The sequence below is a fragment of the Podarcis tiliguerta genome (genome assembly GCF_965153285.1).
Source record: "Podarcis tiliguerta genome assembly, chromosome: 11".
In the NCBI taxonomy this organism is placed as follows: Eukaryota; Metazoa; Chordata; class Lepidosauria; order Squamata; family Lacertidae; genus Podarcis; species Podarcis tiliguerta.
Window position 1 is genome coordinate 35,255,925 of NC_139544.1, and position 25,113 is coordinate 35,281,037.

At 43.9% G+C, this 25,113-nt stretch overlaps 1 protein-coding gene across 3 annotated transcripts in view; it reads left to right on the forward strand.

The window, feature by feature from the left end:
• Positions 1-23,573, forward strand: part of SV2C (synaptic vesicle glycoprotein 2C) — a 96,778-nt gene extending 73,205 nt beyond the window's left edge. The window contains exons 13-14 of one of the 3 annotated variants that reach the window (XM_083403953.1): positions 17,428-17,874; positions 23,367-23,573. In XM_083403953.1, the coding sequence (XP_083260079.1) occupies positions 17,428-17,584 (157 nt within the window). In that variant the 3' untranslated portion in view covers positions 17,585-17,874; positions 23,367-23,573. Of the gene's footprint in view, positions 1-1,792; positions 12,922-17,427; positions 17,875-23,366 lie in introns of those variants that run through there. The other 2 variants (XM_083403952.1, XM_083403951.1) reach the window with 2 other exon arrangements.
• The last annotated feature ends 1,540 nt before the right edge of the window (positions 23,574-25,113 follow it).

A 25,113-nucleotide genomic window follows, 5' to 3' on the forward strand; every position in this document is an offset into this window, starting at 1 on the left:
ATTTATGAATATAAGGTCACCCTCATTCTCTCCCTCTCCCCTTTAAAGCAGTGTTTCGCAGACTTGAACCTCTTCCTTTTAAGTTTATACTACCTTCTTGGGTCTCCAGCCATCTGTTGAGCAGGTGAGCACATGGAGATCCCTTAAAAAGCTATGCTTTTTTTTTTTAAAAAAAGGAAAGAGTCTAGAAGAGAATATTCTGCTTTTACTGCCAAAGAGCATGTATTCCTTGTTATTTCACAAGGGTACAGGATATTCCATCATCTTAGTACTGGTTTTTCAAGCCCCTAATATAAGTACATTTGAACAGATAAAGCTCATGTCGTATCTGGCTGTCGTTTCACCAGGATTTCCACAGGTCCCTTAAGTAGGTGGGTCCCTGAAGACATAAATATTTTCTTGAAAGATTACCATATCCTTGTTCTGTAAACTGGCTCTTTGGCTCTCTGATTTTGACCTAATTGCCAGAGGCTACTTTTATATGGCAGTCTTGCAAAATAAAAATAAAAAATCAGATGTGAAAGAGACTTCAGCATGGAAGGGCATCAGTGCGTTCTGATTTAAGACTGGTTTTTAAAACTATAATTTGAGTTGGAGTGTTTGTTGTGGAGGAGGAAGGGAAAAGGAGATTGTTAGCCACTTTGAGACTCCTGAAGGGGAGTGAAAGGCGGGATATCAAATCCAAACTCTTCTTCTTCGTCGTCTTATATATAATGATTATTATGTATTGGAAGACGCTGAATTGCTTCCAAGGTAGAATGAAGTGTGCTAACAGGTCAGTTAAATAAAGGCTGAGGGAGAAATGGCAGCTTAAATACTTTGAACATTTTTTAAAAAGACTTTTCTGTGTTCTCTCCAACCATCTGAGTGCTGCTTTATGGCAGGGGCTGATGGGAGTTGGAGTCCAGCAACATCTGGAGAGCCACAGGTTCCCCATCCTTATGTTATGTGTTTTTATATAGAAAATGCATGAAAGCTGCATATAAATTATTGTATGTGGCAACTGCACATGCTATAAACTCATTTTTTTGTTTTTTTTTTTTGTTGATAGTTACAAGCTTGGAGAATCAGGGGGATGCTATGGATGTAGTATATCTTGATTCTTCCAGGCTTTTTAATGAATTATTTTTTATTTTAATACGTTTGTCATCTTTTATTTATGTATTATTTTGTATTTGTAAACAATCCTTGGAGCTCAGTTGAAGGGCAGTATAAACTTATTTTAAGATAAATTGCTGAGGAAGTGAATTTTCAGCATGTGCCCCAACTTATTTATAAGGCATGAAGTAAGACGCCTCCAAGTTTGAGGTCTAGGAGCTTCTGGATTGGTCCTGTTCTCTTAATTTAGATCAGTCTCACGGCTGACACAGGGTGTGTTAAGGGGACGTGAAGGTGAGTGAATACCATAGTCCTTTTGCAATCCCAGGATGTCACTGAATTGCAGTGGGAGGGTATGGTGCCTGTTTATCATAAGATCTGTAGTCCTTAGGGGCTGCTCAGTAATTTTCTAGTCGTTGCTGCATCTTCAGCTAACCTTTTTGAGGAAAACCGCCCTCCAGCTTCTGTTATTTTATAAAACTCAAAGCAAATATTCAGGTTCAAAGGATATTTCACCTGTCATTTTAGTGCAAAAAGTATTGGACCTCTGAGTTCTCGCCATTTTCAGGAATAGTATATAAACCAATGCACCATTTTTCTCTCACCTGCTTTCCGCCCCAATAAAACTTTTATTCTTTCCTGTGGTTTTAACTTATTTTCTTTCTTTCTTTCTCTCTCTCTCTCCCCCTTTTAGGGCAACAGGCTTTGGCTTTTTAAATGCACTATGCAAAGCAGCAGCTGTCCTTGGAAACCTTATATTTGGTTCCTTCGTTATCATCACCAAATCAATTCCTATCCTCTTGGCTTCCTCGGTTCTAGTATGTGGAGGCTTGGTAGGACTTCGGCTCCCAGACACCAGAACCCAAGTGCTGATGTAACTTGGGAAGGATTGTGGATCAAAAGCCATTTCCAGTTTGTTTTCCTCCCTTTCCAAGTATCAGATCTCCTGGCTGGATGGGCAAAGGCTTCAGATTCTCAGTGCATGGAAGGTGACTGTATAGCAGAACTCCCACTAACATAATGAAATCACTGTAACAGATTTAAGCCCTTTCCCAAGGTGCTTCTTCATTCATTCAACACACGAAAAGGGGGAGCAGTACCCTCCCTGCTTGCCCCACCCACTTCACCCTCTGACTCTCACACATTCAGCAAAGGTCTGGAGGAGGAAGCCTCCATCGGTAGTCTGCTCTGTGTGATTGAATACCACCCTCTAGTACAGGATTCCCAAGTACCGTATTTTTCGCTCTATAAGAAGCACCAGACCATAAGACGCACCTAGTTTTTGGAGGAGGAAAACAAGAAAAAAAATATTCTGAATCTCAGAAGCCAGAACAACAAGAGGGATCGCTGCGCAGCGAAAGCAGCAATCCCTCTTTCTGTTCTGGCTTCTGGGATAGTTGCGCAGCCTGCATTCACTCCATGAGACGCACACACATTTCCCCTTACTTTTTAGGAGGGAAAAAGTGAGCCTTATAGAGCAAAAAATACGGTACTTTTAACTGTGTGCATAGTGGCTCACCCTTCATAAATTTGCTAAATGTATGAAGGGTGGAGCTGTCATGCACATATTGACATTGGGGGCAGGTCAAGAAGGCATGCCCCCACTTTCTCCTCTGCTTTTGAAGAGGGCTATTGTTCAACCTTTATAAATTCTACATGGCCCCTTGTATTTCAGGCTAAAAGGGCAGTTCAGTGAAGAATTAGTTGCCTTGACCTCAGCTGAACAACACTAGGGTAAGAATTGTGTGAATTGCCCCATTAAGAGTTGCTTGTTTCCAGTCGATCTATTTTAAGTGATTTAAGAGGACAGTTTGCTGAAACAAATCAATAGTTCATATGTGACAGTTTTCCTACAACAAGGTCATCTCTGAATAGGAAAAAAAAAGAAGTGTTTTGGAATGAATGTTTTGTTAGCTCATGAGTACTGGGATGTAGGGAAAATGTCACATCTTTTAAAACTGCAACATGAAACTATCCCTGTAGTTTAACACTAATGCTTTCTGTGCCAAAAAGCCACACAAGTGAATATTACTATTTTTAATTAAGCTGGTAATAAGTACAAGCTTCAAGGCCTTTCTTAGTAGTAAACGTTAATCTAACTTGCACCAGGAGATACAACATAAAATGGAACAGGCTGCATGACTGTACTTCACCACATATTTCCTGCTTTCTTAGAATAAGGGGTTGTGGGGAAAATGGCATTGCCACTTTCATAAGAAACCATTTTTATGCAAATTCAGGCTGGGCACAAACTGCCTGTTGCTGTTCAATCTGTTAACTATCTAATAACTTACTACATTATCGCAGCTGAGCTCCTCACAGGGAAGTAAGGCAAAAGTGTAATAACAGAAAAGTTTTCTGGATGTGCCATGCTCCTCAAATGATGTTAAGAGTTTCTGTAAAATTGCACTACATGGAAACATTGCCCCCTTTCCCATGTTGGAAGCAATCAAACAAATAATTGCAATTTTGTGGGATATATATTGGGTGACTACATTTTTCTTCTTGGTCAGGTGGCTTTACAAATTTCTTGGGAAAGGAAAGGCCACCATTCTCAACTGTCCCATCACCTTGCAGTTGATTCGCTGCAGTAATACTTCCACCCTGCTTGGACAACACAGGAGTGATTGCGACTTGAGATAGGCAGAAGCTACAAAATAAAAGACTCTGTTGCACCAGTGTCCTGATGGTGACCTTGTTCATATGTCACTATAAGCCAGAGTACATCATACTGTAATTGTATTGGCCTCTGAAGAGGACCTTAGATCCCCTCTGCTCTTCCCTGGGCTTGTTAGCTCAGCCTGATGGTGAAGCCTGGGATTATAGTTATGGTCCTTCTTCCTTAACCATGGTTAAGGTTAACCACGGTTAACCACAGTAAACATAGATAAACCTTAGCTACATAGTGCTTAAAGAGAAGCTTTAAACCTTGGTTAAGCTGCTGCACCACACTGAACTAAAAAGTGCAAGAAGGAACGAAGCAACTGCAATCTCCTCCTTGGGAGCCAGCATGTTCACAGTAAGCCATGGTTTGGCTTAGTATAATGTGCAAACACAGCCAAAGCCATAGTCTTCCTGTATGATACGGATTAAACCAATGAAAAAGAGACAAAAGTGAGCAGGTCCTACACTGAAAAAATACTCTACTTTCCCCCTCCACTGCAGAATGCCCTTTGCCCAACTGCCAACCCATCTCTAAACTCATAATCACATATTTCCAAAGAAACACATAAGGCATAATCCAGAAAAAAATGTATGCTTGCCTTAACTATGTGCTTCATTCCAAATGAGTTTGGTGGGATTTACAATAGTTTTACTCTGGATTGGGCCCATCATGTTTACATTTCCATGATTTTCTTCTAAGTAGGTATTACTGTTGTAATATTAATTTAAGCACAGAATTATTGCTTTAGCTGTATATCAGGTTTTTCAAGTGCATCAAAGTTCATGTTGAGTTCTGTGATTTTTTCCACCTTATCACAGCTCTTCATGTTAGTTTAGGTTTTGTTTTTTTTAAAAAAGCCTTTTATCTTTTACAACTTTATTTTCATTTGGAGGGGAGGAACCTTTTAACAATGCTCTCTTAGTCATTAGGGGCCCTCATTAAGACTTCTAAGATTGAAATCTGAAGCCTCTGTACAGATTGGGAGTGATGATCAACTGCCAGCTGTAAATCACGCTTTTGACATGCACTGTCCACTTAAATTGATGTGGTATTTTGTCTGCTGCCTTCATGAATGTAATCACCGAAAAAAATCTAGAGCCATAACTAAAGCTTTGGGGGCGGGGGAAGTAAGCACCAGCTCCAAAGCTGTTATCATTGTGCTACTTTCTCAGAATCTAATAATATTTTGAAAACAGATGACATTCTTATTCAGGATGTAGCTTTGACAGAATGTAGACAGTAAGAGTAAAGACAGCTTTAAGATATGAAGAGGGAAGTTAACAGAAATGACCAAAGGCATATGTATTCATTTTGTATGAATTGTGTGATGCATGATACTGGCAGATCGGTTTCATCTCTGTATCCCTATTTCCCCACTTCCCTACATGAATGGGTAATACAGGACTTGGCCCTACCGTTAGGCAAAGTGAGACAACCACCTCAGGCAGCAGATGATTGGGAGAGGAGAGATCAGGCAGGTGTAATGACATGTTGCAGCTGTGTGTGCCACTGCACCTTCCAACCTGTTTTTCTACCCTACAGTGTAGTGGTGTCCTGTTCCCCGGGTTGAAGGAAGATTCAGCAACCAGTCTCGTCAGTTTTGGTGCATACGTGTGCCATCTCATCCTTTCCCTCAGGCAGCAACATGACTTGGGCCAACCCTGAGGGGAAAATGTCTAAAGTGTAAAAGAGAATGCAGAGCGAGTGTCAGGGACATAATCTGAGTCGGCAGAGGAAGAGTTAGAAAATGCTGGGAGGGGGATAGTGCACCACTGCAGCACATTACATTTGAAACACAAAATGGAGAAGAGAAAACAATCCAACCGGATGCAAGGCTGTGGCTTAGATGCAGATGTTTAGTTGCTAATATTAGCTCTTCAACAGTACAGATGCTATACATGGAATAAGTAAAACCAAATTTGCTTGAGCTGTGCTTCCCACTTTCACATAGTCCTAAAAACCCTGAGCAATCAGAATGGTTTATATCTCGGTGCCACGTGCCAGTTCATAACTCGCATGCACTAACATATTTTTTGCTCTGTAAGACGCACCAGACCACAAGACGCACCTAGTTTTTAGAGGAGGAAAACAAGAAAAAAAATATTCTGAATCTCAGAAGCCAGAACAGCAAGAGGGATCACTGCGCAGTGAAAGCAGCAATCCCTCTTGCTGTTCTGGCTCCTGGTATAGCTGCGCAGCCTGCATTCACTCCATAAGACACACACACATTTCCCCTTACTTTTTAGGAGGGAAAAGGTGAGTCTTATAGAGCAAAAAATACTGTATGTTGTGTAAGTGTAAACAAGTGTGAAGCAAGGATGCACAAATGGCTGTCGTGTCTTTCCACTTTTCCTGTGTAATATACAAAAAGCCTATGAGTCTTGAATCATTCCTGTAGGGAGATGGGTGAGTTACAGATTATATAGATGGTGCATCCGACTGCAAGGAAGATGTGTGATGTGCTATTTTTCACATTAAACCAGAAGTCAGAAAATAAGGACCACATGTCAGTTGTGCTTCAGCTCCTCTAAACTGCAGCATGCAAGAATTCTTTTAGGAAAAAGCAATTCTGTAAATACAGCCTTAAAAGGTTTGCCTTTCTTTATATCGCAACACTCTATTCCAGACACATGTTCAATTTTTCATGAACAGCTTGTCAGTCCTCCTTTGAAGTGCTGCTGCCTAATCGGTCATCCCTCTGTCTTGTGCTAGATATAGCTAAAACACCCCATTTTCACCATGTGTAATTATAGGTATATTTTCTGTTGGGGAACTATTGCTGTGTTTAATGCCAGGAAGAAGTACCAGCAAATCTTAGTCTGTTATATTCACCTGGTTTCCTCTCCACACTCGAATGGAAGGCAGACTACAAAGAATCTCAATATTGTCCTCTTAGTTGGTGCAGAACCACATAAGAACATAGGAACCACTTTTCTAATGGCCTGCTTATTCTGAAACCAATTGGTATGAAATCTGTGTTACAACATTATAAGGCATTTTTGTTTTTTGTTTTAATTATCACTTGGACCCCCCCCCCCCCCGCATTGAGTGCACATTACCACTCTTCAGTAGTTATGCTTTCCAGATACTGCTGTAGAAGACACTGTCCCTTTCTGCCTACTGCAGCTGTAGTAGCTACATGTGTTGTGGGGTGGAGTCACCCTCCTGACACTGCTACTTAGGGCCACTGTCAAGGCCACACCAGTAAGATTGGGTGCATGGTGGCACCAATGGAATGGCAGCAGTGGAGCACCTTGGTGGACCCAACCACACTGCCAAGTCATGTCCAGGCAAGCAACACCTACATGGGGCTTCTGCCTGAATGCTGGCCCATACTGCTGTACAACTGGGCTCAGCAATCTTTCTCATAATTAGTCCAGCCCACAACCATTTCCTTCTCCAGTGAGAAGGATGAAGCTGGAGATCCTTTCTGCCAATGCCTTATCATAAATTCTTTGTTGTTTATATATTTTAAATAATGCAGGGAGGGGCCAGTGGCCCTTTACAGGTTGTTAGACTCCCACTTCCCACCAGTCATTATTTACATCTTGCATTGTGTCACTTGTGTGCAAACAAACCCATGTGCTCTCTCCCAAATTAGTGCATACATAAACCTTGCATGTGCACACATGTCCTCTTGCTTTGTAACGCTTTTTTGGAAGAGGTCTTGGCATGAAGAAAGGAGTCACCAGAATAAGAATACAAAGAATGCAACTTTTCAAAGAAGCTGCATAAGTGAAATGTGTGTGTGTAGGTAGAGTGAAAGAGAACCATTTCGGTCTAGGAGCAAACAAATCACTCATATTCTTTTTCTCCTGAATTTCCTGTCTTTCCCCACTATCAAAGCACAGGCCCTTGCTTCATATTAATAACATCTGTTCCTATCAGGCAGGAAACACAGCAGGAAACGCAGCTATATATTTACTAGCAGCTCTCCTTGAACGTTTCTCCCTGTTCTGTGATTTCTGTTTTCTTGCACACAGTATGAACACAACTAATTTAGTTAATGGGTGACACATTACTAAACCTAGTACACCAATTTGGTGATACCAATCTCTGTACTTCTATTAGTCAGATGTCTCAACTTTTGAGACCAGGTTCTGCAACACGTAGGAGCCACAAATATATTCACCAGCCTGGGATCCAAGGAACCAATCGTGAGAGCTTTGCATGAAGTATAAGGCATACTGAGTTTCAAAAGCATTCTGTGCTGTGCTATGGAGGGGGATCTGTCATTCAAACAGGAGGAAAGTCAAAATTCATACAAGCTGACGTGTGGATTTTTGATGTGTCTTAAGTTGCTCTTGGATCCCACGACATTTATCAATCTAATTCATTTTTAAACACATTAGTAGCCATCACAGCTCCCTTTGGTGCTAAATTCATTAGGTTGGTTGTAAATTGTGCAATGAAATACTTCCTTCTTAAGGAAGTAGATCCACTCCTTGTTTTAGTTTTTCTTTTCAGCCCTCTTTGAAATTTTTCTGAACTGGGGTGTCCAGAATTACTTACAATAGTCTGATCTTGCATTTTCCTATCCCTTTCCTAATAATCCCTGGCACAGCATTTGTGGTTTTTTGCTGAGCTAACTCTTTGCATTAGTATGGTTGCCCATTAATTGCATTTTAATCAAGATTTGGTGCTGAAGCAGAAGGAAACTTCCCCCTTCACCTTCACCCCATCCCAACAAGATCCATCATGAGACTCACTCTGGTATGGCTCCCTCTATATCAGACCAATTCTGAATGTCAATTCAGAGCCTACACCAGACTGAGAACCACAGCTCCCTCATCAATCACCTCTGGGGAGGGTTGCATGCCAGTGTCTGCAGGGGCAGGTGGAAGTGGGCAGGACAATACCTGTGCCTCTTGCCTTTGTATGTGCAATAGGGTACGTTCAAGCCATGCAAAGGTTTGGTGTTTCAACACACCTCCACCCATCCACATCTCTTAATCCTCCAGCCAAGCAAAAGCACTCAAGGAGAGCACAGGGCTGCTGAGGGGTGGGACCTTGGAAAAGGAACTATGGCCAGGGGAGAGTCTTGAGGGCCAAATAGACATTTGGAGGGCCACATTTGGCCCTGCGCCTGAGGTGTCCCAGCCTGTGCTCCTGCTTCTGTGTTCTGCCAAAATCTAGCCTTTACCTGTTGTTGTACCTACAACTCTTCTCAATCCCTGGCATCTCCAGGTGTAGGTGATTGGAGATATTCCTCTGCCTAAGACCTTGGAGAGCTATGTCAGTCATAGCAGGCAGTGCTAAGATAGGTGGACGAATGGATTGATCTGGCAGGAAGGAGCTTCCTGTGTTCCTACAGTACCTTTTTAAAAGCGAGAAATAGTCTTCTTTGTCATGAACTTATTTTTTCTCCGCTGTCCAGCCTCCTATTATTTAGTCACAGCCCCCATACAATAAAACATTGTATATTGTAAAGAACATGTGATGTATAGGTATGTATGTTGATTTTATATATTTTTTATATATGTACATACATGCATTCAAGTTTGTGTGCATATGTTTGACTTTGACAAGCAAAATAATTTTATAGACTGACACCTGCCTTGGCAGTGTATATATCAGGGGCATGAACTGGCCAAAGATAAGCTCTTGTAAGTCCCATTGATTTCAGTTAGCCACATGTTTGAATCAATGAAACTTACAAGTGCTTTTACTTTGGCTGGCTGGTTCTTGGTATTGTTTGATCCATATTACCATTTAATTTTTGCAGTCTTGGAATGCAAATTTGCCCTTGAAACTCTGGTGGTGCAACAAAGACATTAGTGGCATTTTGCCATTATTGTTTTAGCTGCAAAAAAGAAAGCTCCTCATAGATAAGCAGCATCTTTTGACATGAACACATCATTCTCCATACATTTTGGTAAACAATGAAGAAACAGGCCATTAAAAAGTATCAGTTGTGTTCCAGCCAAGTAAGAAAAACATATGACTTTAGAATGTTATATCCCCCCCCCTTATTTGATGCAACATGTACATTCTAATTAATGTTTTGTATAGCTCAGAAAGTAGCTTCTGTGTAGTATATGGGAAAATATCTGTCTCTTACGTCCTTTATTTAAGTTGTTTCTTCCCAGGTAGTTCTGGTAATGTTCTTACAGCTAGCAATTGCTTATTAGTGCTTTTCTCAGTGGTCTTTGACCAGACAGGAACAGAGCCATTGCCAAGTTGCCTTTCAGTTAACTGTTACCTTTCCTAAAACCCCGTCCAGTATATCAGTGTTGCATGTTGGCAGTCCTACTGTTGCTTAATGGAAACACACCCAGACAGAACAGGGGTTAAAGTGAGTTTATTATTTCAAACTCTGACATTCATTGCACACGTCCTTTCCCTTATGCAAGTGACTTTAGGCTGTCTGTGTACCGAGGACCGAGTGGGTGTGCTTAACTGCTGAAGTAAGGGAGTCAGCAGCAGTTTTTTCTTCTTCCTCCCACATGAATAAACAAGGCCCTATGGACTAAAGTTCAAATGAAGAATCTACCCTTTTGCATAATGCATGTAGGGGGTGATTCTGATTGGTGGGTGAGGGGAGTTTCTGCATTCTCTATGCAATATGAAGGGTAGAACATGATTTTCCAAGGACTTAGCACTTTGAACCAAGGCTGTGTGATTGGTTACGCTCCAGAGCTGAGTTTTGTTGCATCTTGATGTGTCCTGAACAACTTCAGGGCTGATAGCAAATAGTTCAAAAAACTGGTTCTTTGAAAGCAGAGACTTTTATTGATAGGTGTTTTCTGTGATACTTGCACCCAGAGCAGGCCTTCCCAAATTATGGACTGGAACCCTTCCGTCCAGACCAGTAAGTTCTGATACCCATGTTCCTGGCAGGCCTCCTGTTTATGCTTTTGCAACATGGTCATTAGCAGAAATCGTAGTTCAGAGTGCTGCTGTTCAAGCAGCTGACGGTTATGTGGGTTGGCTCAGAGACAGAAAAGTCACCTGCTAACTGGAAAGCTGCTAACGTGGCACAAGAAGTTTAGAGGAAGCTCCCTGGCTCATTCATGCAGTGGGTATAGAATATGATTATCAAATGCAAACATGCTGCTTTCACACAAGAGGAAGGTTTTAACCACAGCAACGGATATTTCACAACGGGTTCAGACCTCCAATTTCAGTGCTACGAAATGTTTTAAAAATGCTTTTAAAGTTTGCAATCCATTTTATTTTCAAGTCCACTGCAGTCAACATTATGGCACAATTGTTCTGGTTTATTTTTGTCCCACTTTTGTTGCCCTATAGTCCCTCTGGGCAGCGGTCATGTGGTGGTGTTGGGAAAGCATTCAACTGCAGAACAAATCCACAACAAATCCACTATTACTGTGTCAAGGACAAGTTGCAGAATACACCTGCAATAAAGAACCAATCTGAGGGGTGCTTTGTTTTAAATTTGATACCAATGCCCACGTAAAACCAACATTGGCTTGGATGCATACTCTCCCCCCCTTCCAAATTTTATCCCATATTAACACATTAAAGAAACAGCACTAGCAAGCTTTGTCTCACCCAGAAGTAGTGCCAAATAAAGAAGCAGCTAGTGACACACAGCCCTGGCAAATTTACTTCCCATGGACTTGTAGGCATCTAGGTCATATATCAGGTCTAGCCAAAGGTCTACCCAAGGATCCAATAAATGTTAAAAGTGTAGCTTTAAGGTGATGTCTGACACTTCTGGGTCTTGTGCATGTATGGTTTTAGCATTGGACCACAAGCTAGAATTGAGCTGTGCCTGCAACTGGTGTTATCCCACTAGAGGAATGGGTTCCTGGAGGATGCCTCAAGTTTTAGTAGTGCCATAACAGGATCAGATCCTCACTGATTCATATTCTGCCAAGATTCCATGGCTGTAAGTGCCAATGCTCATGTCGGCACTGTGTTTACATGACTTGCAAGTACCAGTTCTAGCCATGATGGTATTAACCCCGTGTCTTTGTTACCTCTTCCCATGTCGGAAGATGTCAGTTGCTCTGTGGTGAACAGATATGCCTCTCACATTTTCCATGGAGCCTGTATTATTTCCTTGGACAAAAGGCCAGTGATTTCGCTGCAAGTGCAGGAACTAACTAGGCATGAAAGCAAAACATTGCCACTGGCTGTTATGTGCATAAAGATTTGCACTCCCCCAAAGGAAAAGCCATGCTAATATGTACATATTCCTATATATAACTTTACTAGCAGCTCAAGTCTTACAACATCAGCAAATGCTAGGAATTAGGGGAGGCAGTAGGTTGATTATTAAATTTGTACACCCTACATCAAGCTATTTCAAAGCCATGATTATAGATAAACACTGGAGTGTTAAATGGGTGCTTTGAAATACTTTTCTAGGGTTAATTACAAGGCTAGTTTCCTGTATGGTACTGATAACTCTAAATTGTCTACAGGGATAGGTGGAGGCAAGTATCTGACAGAACAGCACCACGCACATAGCAAAGGTTGTGTACATGGTTCTCCCTCTCCCTGTTTTATCCTCATAACAACTCTGTGAAGTAGGCTACTCTGAGGAGGCTGACTGACCCAAGGTCACCCAGGGAGCTTCATGGATGAGTGAGGATCTGAACCCTTGTCTCCCAGGTCCTAGTCCAACTGCTACAGCACACTGCAGCACTCCACTAATTTGTGTGTGTACGTCTAAAAACAGGAATAAGCACTGGTCAAAGTACTGTGGAATTGGAGCTTGGCAATAGTTCCTTCCACCTTAGAATTCTGCTTTGCAAGATCGCCTCCCTGTATTTCTGGTTTTATGACTTGTGTATATATGTGTGTGTATGTGTGCTTACATGTCTGTACATTAATCAAACCTCACTTTCAGATTTCTGGATTTTTCATTCCAAATGCAGCTGGTACAATTGTGAACTCATCTTTCTGGTATGCTCCTCTGTGTCAGATTGCCTACTGCCAAAAAAATGTTAAGCCAAGTGTGTTTTTATAAAGTCCCCTGGGGAAAGCTGTTTGTATACTTGTGAAAGGGCATGTTTTGTGTAGGATGATGATGTACAGTGTAAATCTATAAAATGTGGAAGTGTGTATACATTTATTATCTGCCAGATATCTATTAGTCATGTAATAAAAGCAAAGATATTTAACGTACATCAGATCGAAAAAAGGAGCTCCATTATATTCAAATAAAGAAGCTTTCTCTGAAATGAGATTCTACTGGGTGTGTTACTAATTAAATGTTTGCTTTTTCATTGTTGCAAAAAAAAAAAGGATAATAAATATCATTTTGTTTGGACATTTACACATTTACAAAAGTACATTTTAAATGCCTGATTGAGGACACAAAGCTTCGTTGGAATACTTTACAGGACTGCGGCCATTTTGAAAGTAATTAACCTCCCATACACAAATCACTTTAATGCCCTGAGGTGATCTTCCCTGCCTCTCTCTCTCTCTCTTCTGGAATCCTTCCCATGGAGCAGTTGATAGCAGATCACTCTGAGGTTTTTTGCAAGAAGCATAGCAGATGCTGACATTCCCAAATCTCACTCCCAGTGAAGAAAAATCAAACTTGGATGAAGGTGAGGTGGAAGAAGATCAACCAAGTGAGTTCTGTGGGTGGCTGTTTTTAGGCATCAAGATTGGACCATCTTCTCTACTAATATTTCTGGTTCTGCTCTCCAGGAGGGTCTGACAATGTGAGCTGTGAATCCTGTGGTCCAAAATATACCTGGGTTCTGAAATTATTCCCTCAACTGCGTATCTCCCTACTATTTTGAAATGCATTTAACCCATATCTCTTTCATATATCCCATCTGCAAAATGCCCCACAAGAGACATAACTAGACAATGTGGGAAGTTTATGGTGTGCCTTTTATTTATACCATAGGGATTACATACTAAAATGTAAATTGCTTCAAGCTGTCCTTGGAATAAACAGAGCACACTTCAGATGTCACTGCTTTACATATGTATTTATTTATCAGCGCAATCACTTTCTATAATTTTTAGCATGCTAAACGACCCCTGTGAAAAGCCTCTTAGCAAACATTGTTTATTTTACTTGCAGAGGCCACATCATTCATCTACAAAAGGATCCAAAAGTTACGAATTCAAATGCAGTTTTCAGTTTTAATTAACTGTGTGGGCAAACAATTGCTCAAGAAACTCCAGGCTTGTGAAGTGCCAGGCTCTAATAGCTATCTATTATGTAGGGCTGCATAATCACTTTTCATTTTTCCTGTTAATAGGATAGCCAGCAATCTAGGAAGGGTATGCGTTCAACTGTTGAAAAGCTACTGAACAAATGTTAAAGTTATTTATTTATATTTATAAAGTTGTAATCTGTGTCATTTTTTAAAAAAAACTATATAAAAGCTGTTTACTGCAGCAGAACATAAAACCTTACCAAAAAAAAAAAACTTTAAAGGTTTACAACAGACATAAATTAACCATTGTGGAAGGATGTAGACAACTGCCTGGTTAGGCCTGGTGGAAAAGAAAAGTTTTCAGTGGGCATTTAAAAGTTGGCATAGAAGGTGCCTGCAGAATCTCTATTGGCAGGGTGTTCCACAGGACTGGGCCAATGACACTAAAAGCTGTTCCTATTCTGAAACCCACCCTACTGTTCTGATTGCAGGTGGTTTAACAGACTTTAATCTTGTATTTTTATACTGTTGGAATCCATATTGGGACCTGAGAGCCGACCCTCCCATTAGGCATGGTGAAGCAGCTTCCTCAGCTTTCCCCCCTGCCTTTGCCACGGGCAGAGAAGCAGCACCAGCACTGACACCAAATCTCACCCAAATTGACACCAAATCTCACCCAGTGCATGAGATCTCTGATGCAGCCAACCCAAGTCAGGGATGCTTCAGCAGGGGTGATGGAGCAGCAATGGCAGTATGGGGTGGCACTTCCTGTTTCACTTCAAGCTAGGAAACGGAACGCGCTGCCCCTGCAGGACTTTTATAGTGAAGGGCAGATAAGAAATCCAATTCATCATCATCATCATTTTCACTGCAGCCACGAGGAACTTCATGGCAGTCCCTTCGTTGCAAAACCAGGAGACTTAACTGTGCAACTGGTGTTGTTTCCCCAGGTGCATGGGTCACTGAAGTACCATCATTCAGATGGGAAAATGGTGACATATATATATATATATATATATATATTTGCACAGGTACTTTGACGTACTTACTGCACGTGCAAAAATGTTTCCCCTCACTCTTTACTTTGGAAACCAGGGAGAGAAAGGTGTATGTGTGGTTGTATACTTCTTTCTGTATCTTTTTTCCATAGACAAATGATCTAAATTAAAACAAAAATAAATTCTTCTAGCTAGCCACTTCCACTTTCTGTACACCTGCAGTGCAGGATTTAGTACATGGCAGAATAGGCTCCAATGTTGTCTTATAGAAACTAATTTAGTGTACCTGCTTAAAAAGATAGTTGCACACGGATGGAGGTTCTGAGGCTGCTTCCTGAGACCTTGCGAGATCTCGAAACCAGGTTTACTGATTGGACAGCTCTCTGGCTTAAATTGCTTTAAGAGCACAGGTGCTGAGCAGTTCCTGATTCCTGATTCTCAGCAGCAGTAGATCCTGATAATGTTGCTTAACCCCTGGAAATGTTTAGTCACTATTTCCCCATATCTTTCTAATCTGCATGTACAGGAAATAACTAGTTGCCTCTGGCAAAGTCCATTCTACATCCCTCTTGGTTTCTTTAATGATTTGGAAGCAATCTAGTTTGGCACTTGTGAAAATAGGTCATTCCCCCATGCATGCCAGCAGTAACTTCCAGAAAGTTGGGGGTGGTCTTCTGCAGCAAAAGCAACAAACAGTCTTGTGGTTCTTCCTTTTAACGACAGCAGTAACCCCCTTGGGTGTATGCCTCCACCAGACAGAGCTTGAGAATGTGGGGCCTGGGAGGGGGCGTGGCTGTGCGAAGTTATTTGGGAGGTGAGTGGGAATGCTCCCACTTTGTGGAAGCGCAAGCCACTGGTCATTTTATAACTGCAGTTTCTTTCGTATAATTCCTGATTTTGAAAGAAGCTGCTCCAGAGTGCAGTCTGCAGTCTGATCACCAGGTGGAGCTGGAAAGAAGGCATACCTGATGGTTTTGTAGGAAATAACCACCAAGGCTGAAGGGAAGACAATCACTTAAAAGAGTAATGTTTGTGATGACCACTAGTACGCATTGCCACGCATTGTCTGCCAATTGTTGCATGAAGGCAGTCTGTGTGATATCGAACTATTATTTCAACAAGCTATCATGCATGGCAACAGGTAAGAATTTCTGCAGATTTAATTTCCCAAACAAATTTCTACCACTAAGGATATTTTGTTTGTTTCTTATTAAATTTGTATACTGCCCTTCATCTGGAAATCACGGGCAGTTCACAACATAAGCAAACAAAATGATAACCTTCCAAAACAGCTTTTTAGGTGGTGCAGATATCGGCCAGGGGTGGGGAGCAAAAACTTTCCTTCTGTGAACTTCCTTAAGTGATCTTAGCTTTCAAAGCTAGATTTTAACTTCTTTCTTAAAGGGACAATTGCTATTTAGGAGAAACTAATGCAGTACATATTACAGTTATTAAAAAGTAGAATATTACTGACATGTTGCTGCTAGCTAGCAAATTCTTCCTCCAATCTGTCTAAATTGTAGTACTTAAAAAAGGGGGGGCAAGAGAAGTATTAAGATAATCAAAATTCACTTATGTATCCAAAAGCACAGAGACTCTTTAAGGTGCTTCACTGTCTGTGTCTTGTAATGACTCAACAGCCTTGCATCCTATGCTCATTTGCTTGCAGCTTAGGCTACTTGCACCCACACTTCCCCTTGATCTTTCAGTCCTGTCCTATTCTGGTAAACACACTTTGGGAGCAAGACTGAAGTGGCCAGTCATTACTGGCATACAGGCCCTGGAAAGCTGTCTAGAAGGTGTCCCCCGGCCTGAAAATGACAAACACACACCCCTGTTCTACAACATGTGGAGGTTGGTTGTCAGAATAAAAAAAGCTAAGGGTGGGATTCAGCTATGTTGTGACATGTATGGAATGAATTCTGCTCCTCCCCATCCTCCCCTGCACCTCCAACACTAAGTGGCCCTCATTTCCCTACTAGGTGCTACATTGCATTCCACCCATAGAATTCAAAAGTATATATTTCAAAAGATTGACAAACCAGTGAGCCAGTGAGGTATAGTGGTTAAGAGCAGTAGTCTCGTAATCTGGTGAACTGGGTTCGCGTCTCCGCTCCTCCACATGCAGCTGCTGGGTGACCTTGGGCTAGTCACACTTCTTTGAAGCCTCTCAGCCTCACTCACCTCACAGAGCGTTTGTTGTGGGGGAGGAAGGGAAAAGGAGATTGTTAGCCGCTTTGAGACTCCTTAGGGTAGTGATAAAGCGGGATATCAAATCCAAACTCCTCCTCCTCTTCTTCTTCTTCTTCTTCTTCTTCTTCTTCTTCTTCTTCTGTATTTTTCCCAAGATGCAGAGGTGAAGGATTGGGGTTGAAAGATCAAGGAAAAGTTACTTACATTGAAATAATTTGTGTGTGTGTGCGCGCGCGCATGAGTGACTATATAAGCATCTTTATAATGAGCAGAATTTTCAGACTGCATAATGTTATAAGGTTAGAGAAGCCAGACACCTTAACTATAGAGCTACTCTTATGGTTCTGTAATATTGTTTCTTTGATCTGTTTCTCAGGTCAGTTGGATGCAACGACATGGACTTCTGCTGCCCAGAAGGAATCGTGGTGCAATCCTGCAGCATGCATAGTGTTACAGCCTTTATTGATATGCTGATGGGCACAGAAGGTGTCAGGGAATCTTTTGTTGGTTTTGGAGAAGATGGGACAGTTTAATCAAAGAGGAATTATACAAATGGATGTATCGGCTAGAGATAGGCCTAATGTAATATGAGCAAGCAACTGAGTGAAGGCTATTATGGGGATACAAACCTAGAAAAAAAGTTATATGAAATATATGTAATTTTATCCCTACTCTCTTTTTGTAAATTTATTTCCTTAAAAAAAGTTATGCGATGTTGGGTTGCACTAAGATTCCTTTGTTCATAGGTAGCGTGGAAGACAAGGCACAATATACAGCAGCTTTTGAATCATACAATGCCTGGAAACCTGTCAATAATATATTGGTTTTGTCAGGGAACTGCCATCGGCAGGACAGGAGGTGCCAAGGCTCTCTGAGGTAGAGAGAGACTTGACACCTGAAGAGGGAACCAGTAGGGGCCAACAGGAACGTCAAAGGAAGGAGAGTCGGAGGAATGGCTCAGAGATGCTTCCAGTGAAAACAGTGGGGAAGTCTCAGGACCTCCTATAGGAACACCCGTTCCTCGGCGGAAACTGTCACGCAGAGAGTCCAGAAGACGTGTTTCCGTTAAGGAGCTTTTATGTTGGAAACGTTTCCGAAAGCAGCCACTTTCGGATTCTGCTAGCGACTGACGCAGCCATGCTGGAGGGGCTCCGTCACAGGCAGAGGTTTGAGAAGCTGTTCAAACTCTGAGGGATTGCAATTTACACACAAGCAGCTCTTCATCCCATCACAGCAATCCGAAAGACATCGACAGCTAGCTTGTGCCAGGGAGAGGCATCATGAGCGAACCAGCAGGAACCGGAGGGGCAGCTGGAGGAGGTCCAAGCCTGGAGGAAAGGTATAGGACGTTGGAAATCCAGCTTGCCTTGCAGACGGCGAGGCTGGAAGAAAGGAGGGCTCAGGATGCAGAGAGGGGGAGGGAGAAAGCCACCCCACTCAACAGAAAGATGCCAGGATTGGTGCAGAAATTTGGGGGGGACCCCAGGAACTACCATGCCTTTAGGACAGAGATGCAATATGCTCTCAATCTGCAATTCGATGACTTCCCTGATGAGGAATCGCGAGTGGCTTTTGTAATTAGCCACCTCGAATCAGGGGCGAAGGACTGGGTTAGACCCTTGATGGCAGCAAATAATGAGATCCTAAAGGACGCGATGAAGTTTTTTCGTGCCATGGACCTGATGTTTTCCAGTGACATTGAGCAGGGAGGGGTGCGAAGGCAGTTAATGGCTTGCAAACAGGGAAACCGGACTGTCCGTGAGTACTGGACTGAGTTCACTATGTTGATTCATCGATTGGGGTGGGACTTGGCTTCTGAGCCCATTCAAATGCTTTTCGAAGAGGGTCTGTCTTCGTCCTTGAAAGATGAACTTTCCCGGAACCCCAGAGCAGAGTCTATGGACCAGCTGACTAAAGCCGCGCTAGCCATTGGAGCGCGCCAGGAAGCGAGGGCTTTGGAGAAGCGGGAGGGGAAAGGAGAACGTTGGAGGGAGCTCCGCATTCCAGACATTCCAGAGCAGCCTTTCCCGCCGGCAGAGCCGATGGAAGTGGGAACAGCGCGTGCGCGCACAGTTTCAAACATCGGTGAAGGGCGGAAGAAAGAGGGAAAGGGCGGGGAAAAATGCTATCTCTGCCAACAGCCAGGACACTTTGCCAGAGTCTGTCCACGGAGAAAGGAATGGCAAGGCATGGCAGGAGCTGTTGGGGGAGAGGAGGAGGAAAGCACAGAGCAAGTAAAAGCCAACGCCTGGCTGCCGTCGGGGCACAGCAGCCAGGCTCAAAAGCAGTGAGAGTGCCCGCACCAGAACCTCCCAGGCCTGCTCTAGTGATAGAGGTGTTGCTAGAGCTGCCAAATGGACACCCCCTACAGATCAAGGCCCTGCTGGATTCAGGCAGCTCCTGTAATTTCATGAGTAAGGAGTTCGCAGCTGAGCACCAGATACAAACCCTCCCCTTAAGTAAACCCCTGCAGGTAACCACGATTGACGGCAGAGAGCTGTTGGGAGGAGAAGTGAACCAACAGACAGTTCCCATGATAATGAGGGTGGCAAGACACACCGAGAGGATAGCGTTTAATGTGGCCACATTGGGAGGAGCTCCCATTATTTTGGGGATGAGCTGGCTGGCACTTCACGATCCTCTAGTGGGATGGCACCAGAGGGTGGTCTCCTTTGGGTCGGCGCATTGCCTGGAACACTGCAAGCAGGGGAAGGATCCAGGGGGAGCCAAGATCACCTTAGCTGGGATGGAGGTAATGAAGCAAGGGGAGGTGCCTCCGCAATATGCAGATCTGAGCAACGTATTCAGCGAAAGAGAAGCGGACAAACTGCCGCCGCATAGACCCTTTGACTGTCAAATCAACCTACTCCCGGGGGCTCAACTCCCAGTGGGCAAGCTGTACGCCATGTCAGACAGGGAGATGCAGGAGCTGAGGGAGTTCATTGACAAAAACCTGAAGAGGGGTTTCATCAGAGAGTCCCGAGCGGTGGGGGGCAGCCCAGTGTTTTTTGTGGACAAAAAAAACACAGATAAGCCGAGACTTGTAGTGGATTTCAGGGCCCTAAACGCCGTGTCGGAACCCCTGGCCTTTCCTATGCCCCGAATTGATGACATTCTGACCAGGGTGAGGAAGGGGAAGATTTTTACAAAACTGGACCTGCGGGGGGCGTATAATCTGATACGAATAAGGAAGGGGGATGAATGGAAGACCACCATGTTCACCCCTTTGGGAGCATTTGAATACCTCGTAATGCCCTTCGGTCTCCAAGCCGGCTCCGCATGTTTTCAAGCTTTCATCAACCACGTCCTGGGGCCGTTGCTCTACAAGAATTGTGTGGCCTTTTTGGATGACGTGTTGGTGTATTCGGAAAATGAAGAGCAGCATGTGAGGGACGTGAGAGAAGTGTTGGGCCGGCTGCAAGCCAATCAGCTGTGGGTGAAACTGGAGAAGTGCCAGTTTCATGCCAAGGAGGTGGAATTCCTGGGGTACCGCCTGTCAGACCAAGGATTGGCCATGGATCCAGGCAAGGTCCAGGCGGTGCTGGAATGGAAGACACCGAAAACCAAGAAGGATGTGCAAAGATTCCTGGGGTTTGGGAACTTTTATCGGAAGTTCATCAAGAATTTTGCACACTTGACGGCGCCCATCACCGACTGCCTCAGTAGCAAGAAGAAATTTGTTTGGACGGCGGAGGCGGAGAGAGCTTTTGAAGAACTGAAAAGGGCTTTCGCTTCGGAAGAACAACTTCTGCATGTGGACCTACAGAAGCCCATGAGGGTGGAGACAGACGCGTCAGACAGAGCGGTGGGGGCTGTGCTTCTTCAGCCGGGAAGAAATACGTCGGAGTGGAGACCGTGTGCCTTTTTCTCGAGGAAGCTGAATAAGTCCGAGCGGAACTACACGGTGTATGACAGGGAACTACTTGCCATTCACGAAGCGTTCCGGAGGTGGAGACATTTATTGATTGGGGCACAACACAAGGTGCAAGTGTGCACCGACCACAAGAATTTGGAGTATTGGAGAACAGCTCGAGTACTCAACCAACGGCAAGTGAGATGGGCACAGGAATTTTCCAAATTCCACTTTGAGATTTGTTATGTACCAGGCCCAGAGAACGTCAGGGCGGACGCTCTCTCACGCAAACCAGAGTACTTGGAAGGGGAGGGGGCAAGCGAAGAAAGACATGTCATTCCTGAGGACCGCTGGGTGTGTGGGGCGGCGCTGGTGGGGAGACGAGAGCTGGTAGAAGAAACGGAAACTGACGAATATGCCCAAAATAAGCTCAGAGGCCTCAGGGGAGAGGGTGAGAGCCCGGAGGGTTTTGAAGAAAGAAATGGGGCATTGTATTACAAAGGGGCACTGTATATACCAGAAGGTGAATTGAGAGGGAGGGTGCTCAAGCAGTTGCATGATAGTCCCACGGCGGGACATTTTGGACAACACAAGACCATGTGGATGGTCACCAGGGAGTTTTGGTGGCCCAAGGTGAGGGAAGATGTAAAGGAGTATGTAAGAGGGTGTGACCAATGCCAGAGGGCCAAGGGGGAAAGAAGGGCGCCGGCAGGGTTATTGGAACCACTACCCACGCCAGAACGGCCTTGGGAGGCGGTATCAATAGATTTTATGACGGATCTGCCCAAATCCAAAGGGAAGACGGCCATCATGGTAGTAGTGGACCTGTTAACTAAGATGTGCCACTTTGTAGCATGTTCACATGCAGTCACAGCGGAAGAAACAGCGAAGTTGTTTGTAGAACACGTCTTCCGGCTGCATGGCGCCCCCTTGAGGGTTGTCTCGGACCGCGGGAAACAATTTACTTCCAGGTTCTGGAGGAAGCTCATGAGCTTGCTGCACGTGGAAGTCAATTTTTCGACGGCCCGGCATCCTGAAACCAACGGGCAGGCGGAAAGAGCAAATGGCATCCTCCAACAATATCTGAGGTGCTATGTCAATGACAGAGGGAATGATTGGGTCGAAAAGCTGGCGCTGGCAGAATTTGCCTACAACAATGCGGAGCATGTGTCCACAGGGATGAGCCCCTTTTTGGCCAATTACGGGTGTCACCCCAGGGCATTCCCGGGGGAGGGGGGCGAGAGATGGAGCGTCCCAGCGGCCGAACATTTTGTAGAAGAGATGGAAGCGATCCATCGTCAGCTTCAGCTCAACTTAGAAAGGGCCAAGGCTCAATATAAGAAGCAGGCAGACAAGAACAGGAGGGAAGGTGAAACCATAAGGGTGGGGGATCAGGTGTGGTTGTCCACCCAAGGGTTGCCGTTCAAAGGGGGTTGTAAGAAATTAAGACCCAAGAGATTGGGACCCTTTGAGGTCATTCAGCAGGTCAACCCAGTGGCTTTCAAACTCCGGTTACCCAACCACATGAAATTGCATCCAGTGTTCCACAGGTCATTACTGTCACCGTACAAGGGGGGAGGTGAAGAGGAGCACACCAGGGGACCGGTCTTGGAAGAGAGGGAAAGCAGTAACCATGTAGCGGAAATCCTCGATTCCAGGTGGAAGGGCAATCAGGTGGAGTATTTAGTGGCGTGGGAAGGGGAACCGGAGTCAGAAAACACCTGGGTGACTGCAGAGGAGGTCAATGACGAGGTTTTAACAGAAACGTTCCACCAAAGATTCCCGCGGAAACCACAGCCGGTAGCAAGGTTTAGAAGGGAGTATTTCGGCACCACAGACGAGGAAGAGGAACTGGAAGGATTCGCGGAGTCGGAGTTGGAAGAAGGAACGGACTCAGATGACGAGGAGTACCGAGAGACTAGGAACCACAACGAGTGGAGAAAGGTGTTCGAAACTTCAGACGATGAGGAAGGTTCTTTCCGGGGTTTTACCTCCTCACAACCCGTAGGGGAGGAGACGGGAGGGGGTGAAGGGGGCCCTGGAGGGGAGGTGGATGTCAGGGAACTGCCATCGGCAGGACAGGAGGTGCCAAGGCTCTCTGAGGTAGAGAGAGACTTGACACCTGAAGAGGGAACCAGTAGGGGGCGAACAGGAACGTCAAGGGAAGGAGAGTCGGAGGAATGGCTCAGAGATGCTTCCAGTGAAAACAGTGGGGAAGTCTCAGGACCTCCTATAGGAACACCCGTTCCTCGGCGGAAACTGTCACGCAGAGAGTCCAGAAGACGTGTTTCCGTTAAGGAGCTTTTATGTTGGAAACGTTTCCGAAAGCAGCCACTTTCGGATTCTGCTAGCGACTGACGCAGCCATGCTGGAGGGGCTCCGTCACAGGCAGAGGTTTGAGAAGCTGTTCAAACTCTGAGGGATTGCAATTTACACACAAGCAGCTCTTCATCCCATCACAGGTTTGTAATTTTGTGAACAAGTCTAAGTGGGCTTGTATTTCACACACTCCTCCAGGGTGGCTGTGAAAAGATCAAAAGCTATCCATGATTTGTCCAGGTTTGAATGTAACACTAAACCACAGCTAACAAAAATCAGAAATCAAAGCTTATTTCAATAAACCATAGCTTCAAATCAGCACAGTTTAGGGTTCAGACATAAGGGAATCCTTTAATCAATATATAGTGTTGGCTATTGCAATGTAAATAAAGTAGATATTTGTATTGGATATCTGCGTGTGATACAAGCAGGTTTCTATACTTCTGCAATAGCTACAGAGTATTGTGAATTATTTCTGAGCAAAATGTTAAGGTGAGTCATAGAAGGGAAAATGTGCCGCTTTTTAATGCTCTTGTCCACTTCATTGTACTTTTTTCAGCTATTCTATTGAAGGTGCATAAAGGAAATAAATGGCAACACTGAAGAGCGAACCATCAAAAATCTGCACCTTGATCTCCCCAACTGAGAGAAGCTACTAAAAAAATCATTTATAACACTGCTGGCTGTGATTTTAAATGAGGGTTTAGGCTTATTCTTGAGGGCTCAGGGAATAAAATGAAATTATAATTTTGACTGTCAGGAATCAACTCCAAAGCCAACCTTAGACAGGGAAGAAAGGAAGAAAGAATCTGACCAATAATCTATGCAGGATTTTGATGTTAAGGATCAGCACTCAGGAGGGGCAACTAAACAGAATTATGATCCTCAGAACAGATGGTAGAAGGGAGGAAGGAAATAAAGAAATAAAAATCTGACTAATGATCTCTGCAGGACTTTGATCACGGCCATCAGGTTAGTGATTCAGAGCTCATAAGAGGCAAACAACAACCAAACAGACTCATGATTGGGACAAGAACCTTAGAGCAGATGATATGCAATCAGACAAAATCAAAACTAGACCCAAAGCAGCACCAAGATGGTAGAACTATAATCAGGAACCTAAGCACAGCACCAAGGCAGAGTAAGGATGGGCTAGGCTGCCAAGATTCAGATGTTAACTTTTGTGCCCAGGGCCAGTCCTAGACATTTTGCTGCCTGGTGTGAATAAGAAGATAGTGCCCACCACTCATTCTATATGCAGAAGCTGACCAGGTTGGCGACTGAATCTTCACCTCTGGTGATGGAACCATGTCTTCCACCATTCCTGAGGGCAGCTGGTGATCTTAGAGTGCAAATTTTAAAATAGGTTGTTGTTGTTGTTTAGTCATTTAGTTGTGTCCGACTCTTCGTGACCCCATGGACCAGAGCACGCCAGGCACTCCTGTCTTCCACTGCCTCCCGCAGTTTGGTCAAACTCATGCTGGTAGCTTCGAGAACACCGTCCAACCGTCTCGTCCTCTGTCGCCTCCCTCTCCTTGTGCCCTCCATCTTTCCCAACATCAGGGTCTTTTCCAGGGAGTCTCATTAAAATAGGTAGTAGTCAACTAAGTTATACTTGGAGAAAACCCATTGAAAAGAATGGAGATGACTAAGGCCCATTAAAAAGCTAATATTAGGGAAAGTATAATTAAATTAAATATTAACTGGTGCAGAGTACTCCTCCACTGGATGAAGTAACTATGATGCTGACCAGAGAAGCTATAACATAATTGCTTTTGCTTCCTGTGAGTAATACTTAGCTCTAATAAGGCTAGTAAGTCACTTTTTGAAGGATTGCTGGGTCAAAGCTACTACCACTGAAAATTTTACATTGCCTTGCTTTTTATTGTT